General features: G+C 44.2%; 1 protein-coding gene across 1 annotated transcript in view; it reads left to right on the top strand.

The window, feature by feature from the left end:
• Nucleotides 1–16,787, top strand: part of LOC139912761 (lissencephaly-1 homolog A-like) — a 37,593-nt gene extending 20,806 nt beyond the window's left edge. Inside the window, exons 4-11 of the mRNA XM_071900659.2 lie at nucleotides 2,959–3,033; nucleotides 3,367–3,573; nucleotides 6,839–7,007; nucleotides 9,144–9,246; nucleotides 9,370–9,598; nucleotides 12,302–12,403; nucleotides 12,592–12,748; nucleotides 13,551–16,787. Coding sequence (XP_071756760.1) covers nucleotides 2,959–3,033; nucleotides 3,367–3,573; nucleotides 6,839–7,007; nucleotides 9,144–9,246; nucleotides 9,370–9,598; nucleotides 12,302–12,403; nucleotides 12,592–12,748; nucleotides 13,551–13,624 — 1,116 coding nt within the window. The 3' untranslated portion in view covers nucleotides 13,625–16,787. The remainder of the gene's footprint in view (nucleotides 1–2,958; nucleotides 3,034–3,366; nucleotides 3,574–6,838; nucleotides 7,008–9,143; nucleotides 9,247–9,369; nucleotides 9,599–12,301; nucleotides 12,404–12,591; nucleotides 12,749–13,550) is intronic.
• The last annotated feature ends 550 nt before the right edge of the window (nucleotides 16,788–17,337 follow it).

The following is a 17,337-nucleotide window of genomic DNA, read 5'->3' on the forward strand; positions in this document are numbered from 1 at the left end:
ATATGATCCCCAAAACAAACCTAAGCATCCTAGGAAATTCAAAAATTAGAGGTGGGGACTTTTTTATTATCATGATAATATCATGCTCCTAAATTTAATTCCTGTACTCCTTGGGGAAAATATTACTGCAGAGCCCTGTCAGTCATGTCTTCTCTGATCCATACTTGAACCTCTATTCACCCTTCTCCCTCTCTGTAGCACCTCTCTTCCTTCACCTTGCGTCTTCCACCTCACACCCCACCCCCAGCCCTCCTCCTTCTCTTGATTCGTTCGTCTCCCAGTCACTTTCTCTGTGGCAGCCCTGCAGAAGCAGGCTGAATAATGGATGAATGGCACAGAGCGAAAGGTGCACCCTATTGGGTTATAGTGCTCAGCCAGGCACACCCTGGCAGCACCTTGCTAAAAATCAAGTGATTTTTAACACCTTTTCCCTATGGCCCCATTATAGGGCTTTCATTACCTACCCATTTAGTACTCTATGCCGTTATGATGAAGAGGTGGCTAGATTTTGTGCAGTGCGAATTTTATTTCCTTTCCCTTGGCCCTTGGTAGGGTTTTGGGTAGCAGTTTAAGGTAATGCAACGTGAGGCTGCGTGCGCTAGCAGATTTGCAGAGTAGAAGGAATAATTGATAGGGGTCATGCTCTAGTCTTGCCTTTGCCTGGCACACACGCACATATACACACACATACATGTTCAATACTCGCTGCCAATTGACTGGCAGGTTGCAGTGAAGTCTGGCACTGCTCATGGTGTGTGTGTGTGTGCATGCATGTGTGTCTTCTCTGCACTTATTGAGCGTGTGTGTTGATGCCATGGGCAGAGTGTCCAGGCAGATGGCAGATCAGACCATGGCAGATTTGTCCAACCTGCGTTCCCTGCTCTTCTTCTCTTTTACTTCCTCTTCCCCTTCTCCTTTAACACCCCAGGACCACGTCCCTGTGTTGTTTTGTACACCTCATATTTCTTTTAGGGAGCACCTTTTGCCAAGGAGTAGTGGTGTAGCTTTTGGCTGTTGATGCCCGCAGCTTTCCACACCTCTATATTGTCTACTTTTGTTTCCAGAAGCGGCTGAGGAGCTATCTGTGAAATTGGAGCGCAAAGCTCATTTTCTCCCTCACTGACACCCATGGTTGCCTGTCAATCTGGGTTTTTGATGCTTTGCTAGTTAGTGACAGCCCCAAGGCATGGTTAAACACAGTGCCACCAAGACTGGTGTAGTGGGGGTGTAGAATAAGCAGGCCTGTGCACGCACACACACACACCTCTTTTTTTTTTTTTTTTTTTCCATCGTGCCCCAATTCCAAAAATACAATTACTTGAAAATGAAATATGCAGACATTCTACATCCCTTTTTATGGCTGGCTGCATCTATGCATAGTTCACAGAAATTGTGTGGGCATGGGCGAATGTGTATTTTGACATATTGTAGGAGTAGTGAAAACCTTTTTTTGGTGTGTGAGCATGTTGAGAGAGGTAATAGATATTAGAATGGTAGTTTGCTTAAAGCTGGAATCGGGGACTTTTTCCAGTAATAAATTATCCATCTGGACCATGAAGTCGGGTTACACAATACCAATTGGCATTATTACCATTGTTGGAGACTGCTATTGAAATTTGAACTAGGTTGGACGAAAGTCTGCTAACTGTAGTAGAGTAGTCTACCCAAAGAGCTTACAATGAAAATAATTTTTCAATGACTGATATTCTCGCAGCACACACTGTAGGCTGCTGTCAAGTTGCAATATTTACACCATCATAAGCAATGTTATTGCCTAATTAATTACAAAAGTTACAGTCATTGAAAGTCGAATTACCTGGTCTGGGACCATTTTTACTGGGATGGGAACTGGGAACTGTTTACTGGTGAGCTGACGGTACACAAGTGACACTGGCTTCTATTATCTTTGATAATATAATTGATAATATAATACTTCCTTGGTTGTAATCCGAACATCATTTCAAATACTTTCCGCCACCAGAGGGGGAGACGAAGCGGGGAAATTGGGGAAATCCCGGATTTCAGCTTGAGGCAGGTGTGGAGCTCAGCTGCAAGTGTAGGCCAAGTCTATTTCAACACCATTGGGTGGGCTCCATATCCCACATGGCTCTGCTGCAACACACGTACATGTGGGCATTAAACACACACTCACACATACACACCTGAGTGTCTGCAAAGCTTCTGAAATGTCTCTTAAGTGCCAAAAAATAGCCTTTGTTATTTTGATGGTATTTCTGTTTAATTATTATCACTTTATTAAAACAAAATCAGAATCTGCACATCAACCCCTTGGATATTTAACAGTTAATCAGTATTTAACAACTCTTAAGATAAGCTAGAGACCATTCACAAATGTAGTGTTCATTACATTTTTGCACTGTTGTATCATTCAGTTTGCAGTTGGCATCACTTTGGCTGTTTTGTTTTTTATGTCTTTTCCCCCTCTTACCTGTACTATCTTGGTAGCAAGAAATGGACTGCATGTTCCATGGAGTTTCTTTTGCGCCCTGCTTAGTCCCAGCAGGCCTTTATGTAAAAGGTAGCGGACACTGGCATTAGCCTACCGTTCTCCAGGTGGAATCAGGCCTCTGTCTGCCAAGACTGCCACAAGTTAACTTCCACCGCTGCCTCCTGTACTGGTTGTGTGGCTGTAAGCTGCCTAAGCCTTTCTTGTCTGCAGGAGATTAGCTTGTGCGAGAGGGATTAGGACTAGGGTGTGTGTGTGTGTGTGTGTGTTGTACAGTAGGTTGGTGGTGTCTGGCAGTCAGTGTTGGCCTGTGAGGGGTGTGTAAATAATTCCCTGTCCCTTATTACTATAGCCAAAGACCCAGCATGCCGCCCCAGCTGGCCCCCAGGCCGCCTCCTTTAGGCCTCACCGATTATGCAAAGCCCAAGACTTTGATTGGCTTTCTTTGCCCGTTTGTCTGATTTCCTTTTTTCCTCCTGCTTTCTCTACAGAATGAAGAATTGGATAAGAAGTACGCTGGTCTTTTGGAAAAGAAATGGACCTCAGTCATCAGATTACAAAAGAAGGTTTGTGTTTTTTTTGTTTTTTTTCCTCCCGCAAGAATGCTTGTGGGGATTGCAGTCTTGTGAATGGTCCGTGACACTACTGCTGAATCCACTATTTACACTGATTGAAAGGCTACCAAGGAATTGAAAGCATTAACCACTGCTGTTATTGTATGAGGGCCTGTTTTAAAACACACAAATTTCCACAAATTTAACCCCTCAAAAGCTTATTGAACCTACGTGTTATGAATCTATGTCTTCCCTGCCTCTATTCCGATCTAGACAATGCGTATATTTGTATGTATTTCACTTTCTGCCATAACGCTGCTCACTGTGCCTGGATGCCCTGGTCAGGTGATGGAACTTGAATCCAAACTGAATGAGGCCAAGGAGGAGATCACCCTGGGCGGGCCCGTCAGTCAGAAGCGTGACCCCAAAGAGTGGATCCCGCGCCCGCCAGAGAAGTATGCGCTGAGCGGCCACCGCAGCCCAGTCACCCGTGTCATCTTCCACCCCGTCTTCAGCGTCATGGTGTCGGCTTCTGAGGACGCCACAATAAAGGTCAGTGGTGCAGGATGGTGGACATGATGGTTTGGCAATGGGTTTGTTGCAGAAATTATATTCATATCCAAATTTGGATTTGAGATGGTGTTACAATAATTCTTCAATGTCTCAGTCTTTGGTTGGAGTGAAAACCTACCTACCTACCTGCTTTTCACATGATTTGAGACCCCTGACATACTGTACAGGTATTGACATTTTTACCCAGTGGCACATAACTAGGCTTTGCACACATTCAGCTCTCAAGTTTAAACGAAAGTACATTCCAAGGTTTCTAAAAATAAACCACACTAGGTAACGGAAAACTGGATGATAAGCCTTATGATAAGTCTCATGATGAGCATGAGACATTTCAGTTTTCAAGGGATGAAATGGCGCTGCCATGCTTATCTGATATATCGGGCTTTAATACATTATTCACTGAAGACATGTCATAGCTCAAATGAAGCGTTATAATAAGCAGATTAAAAACATGCATGATAAAAGATAAAATTGTACTTTTTCATTATTTCAGATTATTTCCACTTAAAGGTAGATCAAATTTGATTTACAGTATTAAACATTGACAATCTTTCCTTGAGGACCTTGTCTTATTTTTAGTGTATAACATCTAGACATACAAGACAAGATGTTATACACGCTGAGTGTACACAACCATGACCTAGATGGTCATCGTGGTTACACGAATGAACTCTGAAACCGATTGAAAATGCATCAGCGTTCACCCAGGCTCAACCCCTCCTTTTGGCTTTATTATCAACTGGCAGGGACCTTTTTTACGACCCCTGTCTCATCCTTTGACTTTCAGCATAACATACAAGAAAGAGCACAAAAGAGGAAAAACTAGAGAGCAAGGTGCTTGGTAAAAAGCATTTCCACCGCAACATGCTTCCGCTCCCTTTCTATTAATTTAGCCTGAGTGCCAGCCTGGCATCAGCACTACCACACACAGCTTTTGCTCCCTCTCTCCCTCTGTTTATAGCTCTGCCTCTCTCCTACTCTTTCCATCTATTCCCTTATCATGCTCATCATCCCTCACTCTATTCAGCATTTGCTCCACTGCTCTAACTCTTCTTTCAAGACACACCCAGTATCCCAGTACATCAATATAGTATCCCTAGATTCCATATATAAACTCCATATGATCTTTCTCTGGGATTTTTTTTTGCCGCAGCGCCACCTCCATGCCTCACTTCACAATGCCAATCCTCTATTGAGCTGTTTGTTCTGTATGTTTTATTCATGAGACAATCGGAGACACATGTACATCCCCTTTTTGGCTACACCCCCACAGTAGGGATTCCTCTCCCCATTTGTCGTCCTCCCTGTCCCACCCTCCCGCTCAGCATCCTGCTTCCTCCTGCTTCATTTATCTTCCGCTTAAGCGCCGGCTGCCCCACCATGACCACCCACCATCACACCCATCCATCCCTCAGGAGGAGCCAGGCCTGGAGCCAAATCTACAAATCTGCCCAGCATTTCTTACCCACTCTGTTCCTGGCCTCCTCTCCTCTCTCCGTGGCCTGGCCTGGACTCCCTCTGTGTCCTACTTTTCTCCTCCTGAACAGCTCTGTTAAATCTTTTACTGACGGAGCAGATCTTGCACTCGGCCCACTCTTGCGCTCTGTCACCGGCTTACTTGCTCGTCGTCTCCCCACCTCTGACATTCCAGTGAGGCTGCCTGTGTTTTGCCTCTAGTCAGAAACTCCTCCTCCTGCTATTTCTCTCCTCTCATTAGTATGCATGGTATAATTGTCACAGGGTTTTTCTTTCTGTGCCCAAACCACACTTCTTTTTCCCCCTTCTCTTCTTAGTCACTCCTCTGCTTGTGTTGTCCCTCTCTCCCTTTTAGTTTTTGCCATTCTCTGGCCCTCATTCTACCTCTCTCTTTTCACTTGTCCTCTCTTCTCTCGTGGCAGATCTTTGCATGGCTGGATGTTACCTTGAGGTCAGCTCTCACCCTTCACAGTATGTAAATCAGCAGGTTCTGAGAGCAGAGCTGTGCTCACTCTTGATCAGGAGAATAGACATACCAACCAGAGGCCATGTTAATTTAAACTAGGCAAAAGAGCTTGAGCGTCAACTTACCAATCGCTATACCTCAAGAGTGATGCATTCAAAGAATTTCTTCCCTTAACACTTGGCTTTTCAATGACAAACACCCAAGACATTTTTCCCTGAAAGAATGTAAATTATTCATCATCATGTAATGGGGCAAGGTTCCTTCGCAGCTGCTTAAATAACGCCCAGGGAAAGTGCCTGTGACAATTATCACTCTAATTCCATTGAGTAACATGAAACTAATGGATTATGTGTGTTTTTGATGGCGCTGTTGAACATTGTTAGATGTATGTAGATTGTTATATGTTATATAGTTCCAAACACATAAACTACATTGGTCTGCTGCAGGCTAAACCCCTCTGCAGTTTGTACCTCGTGGCCATCTGCACTGTGTCTATAGCGTCCTAGGGAGGAGCCAGAAGGATTGGGGGGAGGTGGGGGTCTCCTGTCACCGTCTGTCCGAATTCCCCCACCCCAAGAGAGGACTCAAAGGAGAGCTTATCCCTCCACAACAAACCGTCTGTCTGCTTGAGAACCAGAGGAAGAACAGCTCTCCCAGGCTAGAAAATCAGACGTACTACTGTTGCCTCCATGTTCTGACTGCACTCCAACTGGCAACGCCGTAGCCAGCACAATAAACTCTCTCTTGGCTTATATCAGCTGCAGCATCCTAACCCTAACCAGCATCCCAGCATTTGCATTACTGCCATTAGCAAAAGTAATGTGTTACGGATGCCGTAATTTGATATACAAGGGCTTGGAACTCACTGAATATGTATGGGGTGTCTGCGCTCTGAAGACAAACGTCAGTGCAGTAGGCTCGTTTTTAGTCAGTCTGCCACTTTACCAAAATGTGAGTTGATGTGTCTCGTTGTGACAGTAATATGACTTCCCTGGTTCAGCTTGGTTTTCTCTCTTTGTCCCCTCTAAGCTTGTTTTGGCTGCCGGGCTGCTCGGCTAAGAAACTGGGTGACATGGGGCCACAGATGATGTGGCATTTGGGGGCTTTGCTGGGGTTTGGGAGGGATTCAATTTGAGATAAAGCTAAAGAGAGCGTGTGTGTGATACAGACTGTGGCTAAGTGTGTGTATCTGTGTGTGATATATATAGACTGTGGTTAGGTGTGTGTATCAGCAATATTTGTATGTTGTCTAATATTTAGGCTTGTCTGAGGATAATTATTGAACATTGTGTCTTCCATCAGGTGTGGGACTACGAGACAGGAGACTTTGAGCGGACACTGAAGGGCCACACGGACTCCGTGCAGGACATCTCCTTCGACCAGACCGGCAAACTGCTAGCATCCTGCTCTGCAGACATGACTATCAAGCTGTGGGACTTCCAGGGCTTTGAATGCATCAGGACCATGCATGGTGAGAAGACAAAAGACTTGGCACTTTGATTTTTACAGAAGCATCCCTCCTGTTGTAATGGATAACACCTGATGATATTTGGCAGTGACTGCAAAGACAGCATAGTGTTGGTTTTGGGATATTTAGGTGGATTCCGTATTGGTGCTGTTAAGAACCCAGCTGCATAGCACAGCTGCTGCCATTTGCGTTATCTATGTGGATATGCTTTGTTAGGGTTTCCATTTCATTGCTGTATAAATATGGATTGGCTTGGGTTTGAACATATCTGCCACAACCCATTGAGATATAACTATTAAAATGAGAGCACTGTTAGGTTATGTATGGTGTAGTCACAGCTCAAATCATGGGTTATAGATGGTTGTGTGATGATTGTACGCAGGGCTCAGGTGCTACAGATGCTGTTCATTATCACATTTGATGTCGCAGGCGAGGCTCAATCCGCTCTAATTCACAGCTACCCATGCTGAGCTTCACGGCCAATTCTGTCAAACAGGCTTCAGTGGTAGCAGTCTTGTTTCTCTTAACATCCTCCCCCAGTTTAATCCTACAGGCGCTCGGGTCCAACTATCTTTGGAATCTATTAATTTGCAACGTTTAATAGTAAAGAGTTTGAATTTTTTTTTTTTTTTTTTTTTTGAGAAGCCGATCTATTATTTTTCTCATCTGAGTATCTAGTTTGCCATTGGTCATGTCATCATTGAGGCCGTCCTTAGACAGTACCCCCCAACCCCCCCCCCTTTTAAAACCTAATTGCCGAGTAAATTGCAGCAGCGTAGTCTACATGTGCCCTCAGGCCCTACTGATTTAGGGACCACCATAAGAGTGATTTTATTTTTTTATTTTCTCTCCTCTCCTCATTGGAACTGTCTGGAGACGAACCCAACCCCCCACACACATACATACACACACACACACACACACACACACACACACACACACACACACCAGCATCACCACCACCAGCCAAAACCATATACAGCCTCAGCATTTGACATTTTGTTCTCCTCTTCAAACCTCTACTATAATTCCCCCAAATTGTCTGCCAGTGAAGCAGACATGAATGAATATGAATGAAATAAATAAGCCTATCCAGCCGCCAGACAAGTAGCACTCAGTCATACTTAAGTCCATGTTGGGGTTGTAAATCCTGCATTTTGTGCATGTGAGCAACAGATTTTACTAGTTGCCAGTCTTTTTTTTTTTTTTTTTTTTTTTTTATGGGGGTGGGAGCTGGCACACTAAGTCAGTGGGCGCTGGCACACTTCCCTCAAACAGACAGGCTGTGTTCACACTGTGCAGAAAAAACATCAAGTGCAGCGATCACTCAATCTAACGCCTTCTATTAAATTGAGCCCGCTGTCTTATTCTACGCTCCTTCCCATTCCTTTTCCCCCTCTATCCCTCTTTATACCCCTGTCCATCCTACTCAACCTTTCTCCCTTTTTCTTCCACTCCTCTTTTCTCCCCTTGTGTCTCCAAAAAAAATCAAACAAAAAAGAACTCACGAGACGAGCTGATATGGTGGAGTAGATAAGTGCCGATTTGGACAGCAGTTTAATTATCCTCTTCAGCACCAGATAGCATTTTTCTGTGTAGCTGCCACCCATTATTATAGCCTGGTGGCACACAGACATATGCATGCATGCATGCACACACACACACACACACACACACACACACACACACACACACACACATATACACAGTTAAGCTGGCCTTTCAGAGCATACTTACCGTTGTCTTCATCTGTTTAGCAGCTTAAATATGTCCTTGCGTCTAGGTAATTAGGCATCTCTTATTCTCTCCGGAACAAAGTAAGCCCCAGCAAATTGGCCGCCTCACTTGTCACTTAATTGGCTAATTAGGCCCAAACCCATCTTTTTTTGGCACTGTTGGTAACTGAAGACACGTAAAAAACATGGCTGGCAAGTGAATTTTGTTTGTAATTCCTCTGTCAAATGGAAAGGTTAAAGGGACTGTGTTTGACCGTCATTATTACTGCAAGTATTTGCATTTTACACCAAGATAAAATGTCAGTTAAGTTGGGTTACATTGCTCACAAAGCCATATATTGGTTTTTGGCTCTTGATGAGTTGTAGCCTAAATGTCATTGGCTTTTGTGTTTTTGTTTTCCAGGACATGACCACAATGTTTCGTCTGTAGCCATCATGCCTAACGGAGATCACATAGTGTCTGCCTCGAGGGACAAAACCATAAAAATGTGGGAAGTGGCAACTGGGTATGCAACTTCCATCCAAACTTTGTTCAAACCACCAAGTTTCTCGTCAACACGGTATAATGTTTCAGTTTTTGCATCTGTTATGACAACATGATGACACCTCTTCATCTTTCTGCCCATCAGCTACTGTGTGAAGACCTTCACAGGCCACAGGGAGTGGGTCCGTATGGTGCGGCCCAACCAGGACGGCACACTGATTGCCAGCTGCTCCAACGACCAGACGGTGCGTGTGTGGGTGGTGGCTTCCAAAGAGTGCAAGGCCGAACTGCGGGAGCATGAGCACGTGGTGGAGTGCATCTCCTGGGCGCCAGAGAGCGCCCACCCCACCATCCTAGAGGCCACAGGCTCCGAGGTAAAGCGCTGATTTGACACCCTGCCATCCCCGAATCTAACATCTTCCTGTCACCTAGCAAGAAGTCAGGCCAGTTGGTTTACATAGGCTACACCTACAGGGGTGGATTCACATTGGTCTGCTTATGCTGAGGTTACACTGCAGAGTTTGTTAGGAATTTTTTTCCAATTGCCTGGTCGGGCCAGTAGTTAAGAGTTGCCTCACTGGCCCAGCAGGCAAAAATGAAAATAACCATTTTTTTCATACATCTACATAATTTATTACTGTAGAATGCATATTGACAGTTCTGAATATACAGAACCAAAATTAATAAAAATAAAGAACAAAAAGGATATAATCAATAGATGTGCATAAATTTTAAATGTGTGATTTTTAACAAAAATTGGCCCTCGTTCACGGATAGGCCATCATAACCTACTAATAGAAGCGTTTCCTTAAATGAAACCAGCAGTAACCTGATAACAACAAAACAAAGGGCAGATTCATGAAGCCAGTAAGTTGCTCAGTTCATCTGTCTCGCATTAATGGAATCTGATGTGGGACTTTCAGCTCGCCACTTTGCCAACATACAGACTTGCTGCTGCCAGCTCTTGTTGTGAGCATCGAGTGTGTATTTGCGCTAATTTTTGGTGGCTTTTTAAAAAAGTATGTAAGGCGGCTCAATCCTGTTTACTCAGAAATTGGTGACAAGCGGTACAGGTTGTCAGCAGCCATCGGGCAATCCTTATTCTCGAGCTCTGCACTGCAAATCTCACACACAAGCAAAGGGTGGTGATATGCTCATGTGCTTTCTTGGGTAAAAGCAGGACTAGTAGGTAAACCCTTGGTTATGTAGCAAACAAATAGGCATACAGAGTTTGATTTGCCCATCTGTTCACATTGTGACAAATGCTATTTGTTCACGCTATCAGATGTTCCTTTTCCACATGCATAGCCATGTTAGTGGGGCTCACACACACCAGCTCACAGGCTGACAGCCATGCGCACAGACCAGAGCTTGAAATGAAGAGTGTATGCATGTATACACACAGTGTCAGCAGTGCCATGGCCTAGGGTCAGCCCAGACTCCCTCCCCATGCCTTGTGATCAAGTGTGTCCAATTCCAGCCTCTTCCAATTAAAACAATATTTGTCCTCGCAGCAAAAGCCCCACCCTGGTGCAATGAAAAAGAGTGCTCCTCTTGCACAGAAGCTGTCTTTGATGTTCTTTTATTTCTGAACTGCCTCTGTGTTTAAACATTCACAATAAGTGGTAGATGATAGCCAGGTAAAGGGACTGATGGAATTGTTGAACTTGGACAGATCTCAAGCCAGAGAGAAAGCTGCTGACAGACAAATGTTTGCACATGTGCACTCACATTAGCTGCCAGAAAAGTAAAACTGACTAGTGCACACACACTCCCAGGTATTTCGGGTGTTCTGCTGCTTCGAAGATGTCAACTTGTCGTTCATATAGCAGAACATGTTCAGGTAGAGTGATTGCAGGATTTCTACGGACATCATTTACACTAAAACAGTTTACAGACCAAAGCAGCGAAACGCAGCTCATTTACAGGTTCTGTTGTTAGTGCTTAGATGCGCCTGCCAGCCTAACTGTTTGAACATGCCCTCCCCTGATGCAGTCAAAACTATTAGGCATGTAATGACTTTTGTTTCCAGTGTGCCTATTACACAAACCCACACAGTGGGAGGCGGATGCTTTGTTTGGTTAGCACCCAAGAAAAAAATTGTCATTTTGCGGACAAAAGAAATGCTCCTCTGATTTTTTTGGATTCCCCCCCCCCCCCCCCCTGATTTCATCTTGTTGCCGAGCTGGGCAGAATGGAGCAGAAATATGTACAATTTTTTTTCTTAACACTGCACAATTTGTTTTATAACAGTGTTCAGAAATGATAATCTATTGACTATTGTACAGACTTGATGTCTGCCTTTTTTACAGCCGGTTGAGTTGCTCCAGAACGTTGTCTGGCGCCAGTGATTAGAGTGTCCCACACTTGAAAACATCCTTGCAATAGTAGCCCATCTCCTGATGTGGCGATGCTATCATTCTTAGTATTCTGTTTGTTGTCTAATTTGCTTATGGTGATGCATGGTCTATCAAAGGAAAAGCATCAAACAAGACACTGTATTCACTGCAGACACAGATAGCTGGTTTATAAAGAACCTGCCATGGTCTTCAGTAGAACCCTTTGGACTGAAGATGGATCAAGTGTCAAAAACAGCTTTATATTTGACAACTTGTGCATCCTGGACATGATCATCTACAGTCAGGTCCAGAATTATTGGCACCCTTCAAGCTGCACAAAAAAATAATGCAGAAAATAACAATTACTGAGACATTTTGTAATTCTGCACTGGTATCCTCTTCCTAAAACAGTTTTTTTAAAACTTATATTTATGTATTATTTTAAGCAATTACCTGATTTGTGATGATCAACAACTATCAATCATATGTATTGGAATAAAAGTATAGTATTTTCTATGTCTATATTCAATGTTTGAACATAAAATATAGCTCTTTATATGTTATTTTGTACAGCTCTTTTTCTTCACTTTTATCAAGGGTGCCAATAATTCAGGACCTGACTGTACTTCATAATGCCGTATGCAAAAAGTAATAATTGCATTTATGCTGTATTGGTTTTGCGTCATTACCGATTTGAAGTTGAACTCATTGTATTTTCCCCTTTTGTACATCTACCAGATCAAGAAGAGTGGCAAGCCAGGCCCCTTCCTGCTGTCTGGCTCCAGAGACAAAACCATCAAGATGTGGGATGTTAGCATTGGCATGTGCCTTATGACGCTGGTGAGTAGTGTATAAAATTATCCCATATCAACTAATCCACCATTTCAGTGCAGCTGATGGCCTAAAAGCAAAGTTTTTCTGCATTTTTTTTGTTTTTGTAAAATATCTAATCTGAAAACAGTTAGATGACTGAAATGAATTGGGTTGCAATTGGCCTGAGCAATAGCCTTTACCAATCTGTCACACAGGTTGGCCACGACAACTGGGTGCGCGGGGTGCTCGTTCACCCTGGAGGCAAGTTCATTGTGACTTGTGCAGATGACAAGACCCTAAGGATCTGGGACTACAAGAACAAGCGCTGCATGAAGACCCTGTGTGCCCACGAACACTTTGTTACCTCTCTGGGTAAGCAGCTCCTCCACCCGACTCCACTGCAGTTTCAGGGAAAATAAAAAGCTCCGGCCTTTTCTTTGTTTTACCACTCGGTCTCCTGAGGAAGATAGGAACCTCCCTATTCCACCCTCAGGTAGATTTTGCTAGGAGTTCCTCTTAGTGGAGCAGGGGTTGTGCAAATCCGCCTTAGAGAAAGGTTGAGTGCTGGTAGAGGGAAGGAGCCCCAGCGTCTCCAACGGCGATTTGTTCAGCGTCCTGGGGGTTGCTGGCAGCTGGGGGTTTAAGAGGTAGACAAACGCTCCAGGATTTTCCCACCTCCCCCCTCCCCATATCTGCGGCTTTTTAGCAGATCAAGGCTTGGGAACTCTCTTGAGGAGCCTTCCTAGTTCTCCAGCCAGCTTTCCTTGGCAAGCCGTTTGAAACCCAGTCCTCTTAAATCCTGCCCCAACCAGAGAGGGGATATTGCCGTAAGCTATTGATGTAATGAATTCTGGAGCTGTTTGGAAAAGACAAAGCACCTTTTGTTTAAGATCTCTGAAAAAACGTGTTGTTTTTTCCCTCTCAATGTATTGTGTCGTATGCACATACAATACCAAGTGCTTTGCCCCACTTCTGAACCTTCCCAAATTAAACTGTTTAAGAGTTGCATTGCCATTGTGCTTCTGAAAATGCTTTATAACATTAGTTGGTTAATGTCCTTAAATGTCATGCGCAATAGTAGAGATGCATCGAGTCCTTTACCATCTTCAGTGTAAGCAGTTTGTTTCCTTTACTTTTGCTTTGTCATGATACCTTTTGTCTGTTTCTTCCTCAGATTTCCACAAGGCTGCTCCCTACGTGGTCACTGGGAGTGTAGATCAAACAGTAAAAGTGTGGGAGTGCCGCTGATTTGGACCTTGGAGGATTGGACCACCATCCCAATTACCCAAGCGCTCCTCTGGACCCCACCTCCCCTCCTGCCATCCTACCCCCCCACCCTCCTCCTTCATTCCACCCCCCACCCAAACCCCACCCACACATCTTCATCTCCTCCGGCTGCACTCACCCACCATGGTTATTTACCCATTGCGCTCTCTGGTCCAATAACTATTGTCCTTCTATGTAAATTATTCCTGGATGTAGATCGAGCTATTAAATGTTACACAAAAAAGTATTCTTGCATGGTAATCCAAAATTGTATACTGTAAATTTACATAACGTTGTCTAGAAGTACCATAGGTTTAACACGGGGCTGGCCGTCTGTCACGCAGCCTTACCGACCAACCGAAGGCAGATGTTTTTGACTGGGTGTAAAATGTAGGGCACTAAAAACCGATAATTTAAGAAATGACAGTGTCTTTATGTGTAAGATTTATTTTTGTCTATTTTTTTATTTAGGATTTTTTTTTTTTCTCTGTTATTTCTCTTCTCCTTTCACTGTCGTAGTCTGTTGGTGCCTAGCTTGGTGAACTTTTGAGAGAGGAAAGGCAAGAAAAGGAAAAGTGTAATCCCCTAATGGAGATATGATTGTCTGTGGGGCTTTGTTATTGGAATAATCTGTAGCTTCGTAACATCACTTCTGAAGTGTGCATACCATTTCTCTTCATGTGGAACTAGATAATATTTTAATGGCTGTATATACGAATGTTTCAAACTGTTGTCTTTGGACCTTGGGGGGTGAAAAACAGCTTTGTACTCTTGTCATGGTGGTACATCCTAAATGAGCAGGAAACCACTGCTAGGCTTTAGATAAATTATCCCATTAATAAATTCTGCTTTGCAGTCAAGAATCAAATGTTGAAATGTTTTCCACTGGCATTCTGGATAGCCGTGCGAAGCTATACTCCAGATGCCCAATTTAGCGAGCATGTAGGCTTAACTTTGGTGTGGCTGGAAGCGCGAGGTGTTCCTACCTCGGATGCTGCCCCCTATCTGTTTGGCTGTTGCTGTTGGAGAGTGCCGCAGCTTTCAGTAGCACCCGGGCCCTGGCAGACTTCAGGGATTACCTCTTCTAATCTCTAGCACTTGATAAGGACCTTAGGTGTGTCTCCCTTTGTGAGATGGTGCACTATGATGTTGCAGGTCAGACTTCTGTTGAGCTGAATCCTCTCTCTGTCTCTAGTCTCCTGACTGATCAGTTCCTGGAAAGGTTTTACCTTCTGTGTACCACAGGAATTATGTAAAGTCAAGAGATGCTCGGTCGTCCCATGTGGCGCCTCTGTAGGCTACAAACACAAGGGCGGACGAGCCTTAGCCTTGCATGAAATACACCAGTCAAAGAGAAACAAAGGCATGACAAGGAGTCAAAGTGAGCCCCCTGGGTTTGATATCTGGGATGTGCAAAGATCTCTAATTACTGAGGGGTTAAATATATGTTCTGCATAATAAAAATGGTTTTGAGTAACAAATCAGTTTTCTGTGAAAATATGAAATGTAAAATTAGCTTAAGGAGAGATGTGGCGAAATGTGTATCATCGCCCAAAAGGATGAACTGGATTGTAATTCAGGAATAGTGAGGAAATGCTAGCAGCAGACGAAGTGACTGTGTAGACTGTGTTCTCTGCAGAGCGGTCTGATGCTGAGGTTGGCTTTTATTGTAAAGGGCTCTTCACCGTGAAAGGCAGCGCAGCTCCCCTGCCGCAGATCAGCCGTGGCTTTGGTTCTGGACCGGACAGGGTTTGTGCATGGGAGAGCGCGAAAGCCTGAGCAGTGAGGATCTCTACAGGCAAACCCCGCAGACCGTCTCACACATGTACAAATGTCTCCTGAGTGGCTTTCTTCAGATGTTCATTTTTGGATCTGGAATTTGGAAAACGGGAAGATTTTGGAGATAATGGAAAATTGTTATCCAGTCCTTACTATAGAAACCAACCATTCCATTCCCCTTGGAGGAAAAAAAAAATGGAACATCTTGCTTTTAACTCTGTGGCTGGCAAGACGATTCATTTATCTTGCACATCCCTGCTTTCATTATATCTTTGGTCCTTTACGATCAAAGACAAGACAAAAATTTAAAGACGGACGTTGATAAATGCATTAAACGGACATCAATTTTTGATTAGCCTTTTCATTCCGATGCAGTTCTTTGATAATAAAGAATTCCACTGCTTAACTGATCTTCTTATCTAGCTTCTTTGCCAAGTTTTCCTGTTCCTGTGTGTACTGGATGTGGCTATCTGCTGCTCAACCTCCTGCTAGTGGCTAGTGTGACCTAATGTGACCTGTTGATCTAGCACTGCTGCATGTAAACCTGGACCAGAGGAAGAGCTGTCTGGTGGGGCCAACCGGTTCACGCTGATGTTCTTAGTACAGCAGAACAATAACTCTTTCCATGCATCGTGTCACTGACTCGATGCTAATTGGTCTGATTGGCGAGTAGGCCGGTGTGCGTACTGTATGTTGTGCACTGAGCCGATTCCTTTGGTTTTTTACCAGAAAGACTCCCCTACCAGACAGGTCGGCTGGCTTGATGATCTCAGACAGCTCTGTGATGTGGTTGTAGAAAGACTGGTTGTGTGTTTGTGTGTGATGCTATTTGAAGGAGGCCAGACCTTCAGATTAGCTGCCTCCTTCTGTAAATGTGATGGGATTGCGGCAGACTAGGATGTCCCAAAGGAGAACCTCCCCCCCCCAACCCCACCTACCCACCTCCCTCCCTCTTCCCTCCTCCTTCAGGGAATACCACTAATGTCTCCCTTTGGTGCCCCCATATAAAGGTCTGTTTTCTACAAGCTGTCATAACTTCCTAGTCAGAGACTGTGGGTGGAGAATCGGCACTGATTCTATTATTCCTTTTACCGGTCCCTTGTAGTACACCTTGGCATGGTAATGAAAATGCCAAGGTGTTAAATGTTTTAGCTGAAGCCAAAAATGGAGAGAGTTCTTAGTACAATCTGGTTTAGCTTGAGAATTCAGACTCCTCTGACTCTTTTTGTGTCTTGTTGGTACAAGACTAAGTGACTGACCTTTGGAAAATGATGCTTCTCCCCTTTGCAATTGGCTGACTTCAGGATTACACTATCACACACCAACTCTAAACCAGGCCATAAAACGGAAATTGCTCTTGACTGTCGAACACAGCTTGCCCTTCCTTGTTTTAGGCAAGGAAGACGGTTTAATCAAAGGTCAGGATGATGTTTCCTGTAAAGAGTGGGTGAAAAAGCCACAACGCAGCCTGGTGCCCTGTTGAAGAAATCCCTTTTACCATTCGCAGGTCCCAAGCAATCCCTATGCTGCACTGGCTTGGCGCGCAAAGGGACTGACAGACAAGCTCGGCCTGTCTGTGGGTCCTCCCGCCGGCCGGAGGTCCACCTGTCTGCTGTAACCTGCCTTGTGAATAGATTGAGGGCTTCAGACTTCACAAGCTCGAACAGGAGTTCATGTTTTCGCTACTATGGTCTCACTCTTCACACAGCAAATTGTTAACAATATATCTGGATGTCATTATTGTTTGCGACATAATAAAAGAAAACTGCAGCTTTGTTGTCCTTGTCATTTGTTTGGGGTTGTTTAGATGGGTGGTTTATTTATGCAGTAGTGTGTATTTGGCCACGCGGCATCATAGTCTTGACAAACTACATTACATAATAGTGATTTATAGTTTTGAACATGGGTGTAATAGA

Source organism: Centroberyx gerrardi, chromosome 6 (assembly GCF_048128805.1).
Source record: "Centroberyx gerrardi isolate f3 chromosome 6, fCenGer3.hap1.cur.20231027, whole genome shotgun sequence".
Classification (NCBI taxonomy): Eukaryota; Metazoa; Chordata; class Actinopteri; order Beryciformes; family Berycidae; genus Centroberyx; species Centroberyx gerrardi.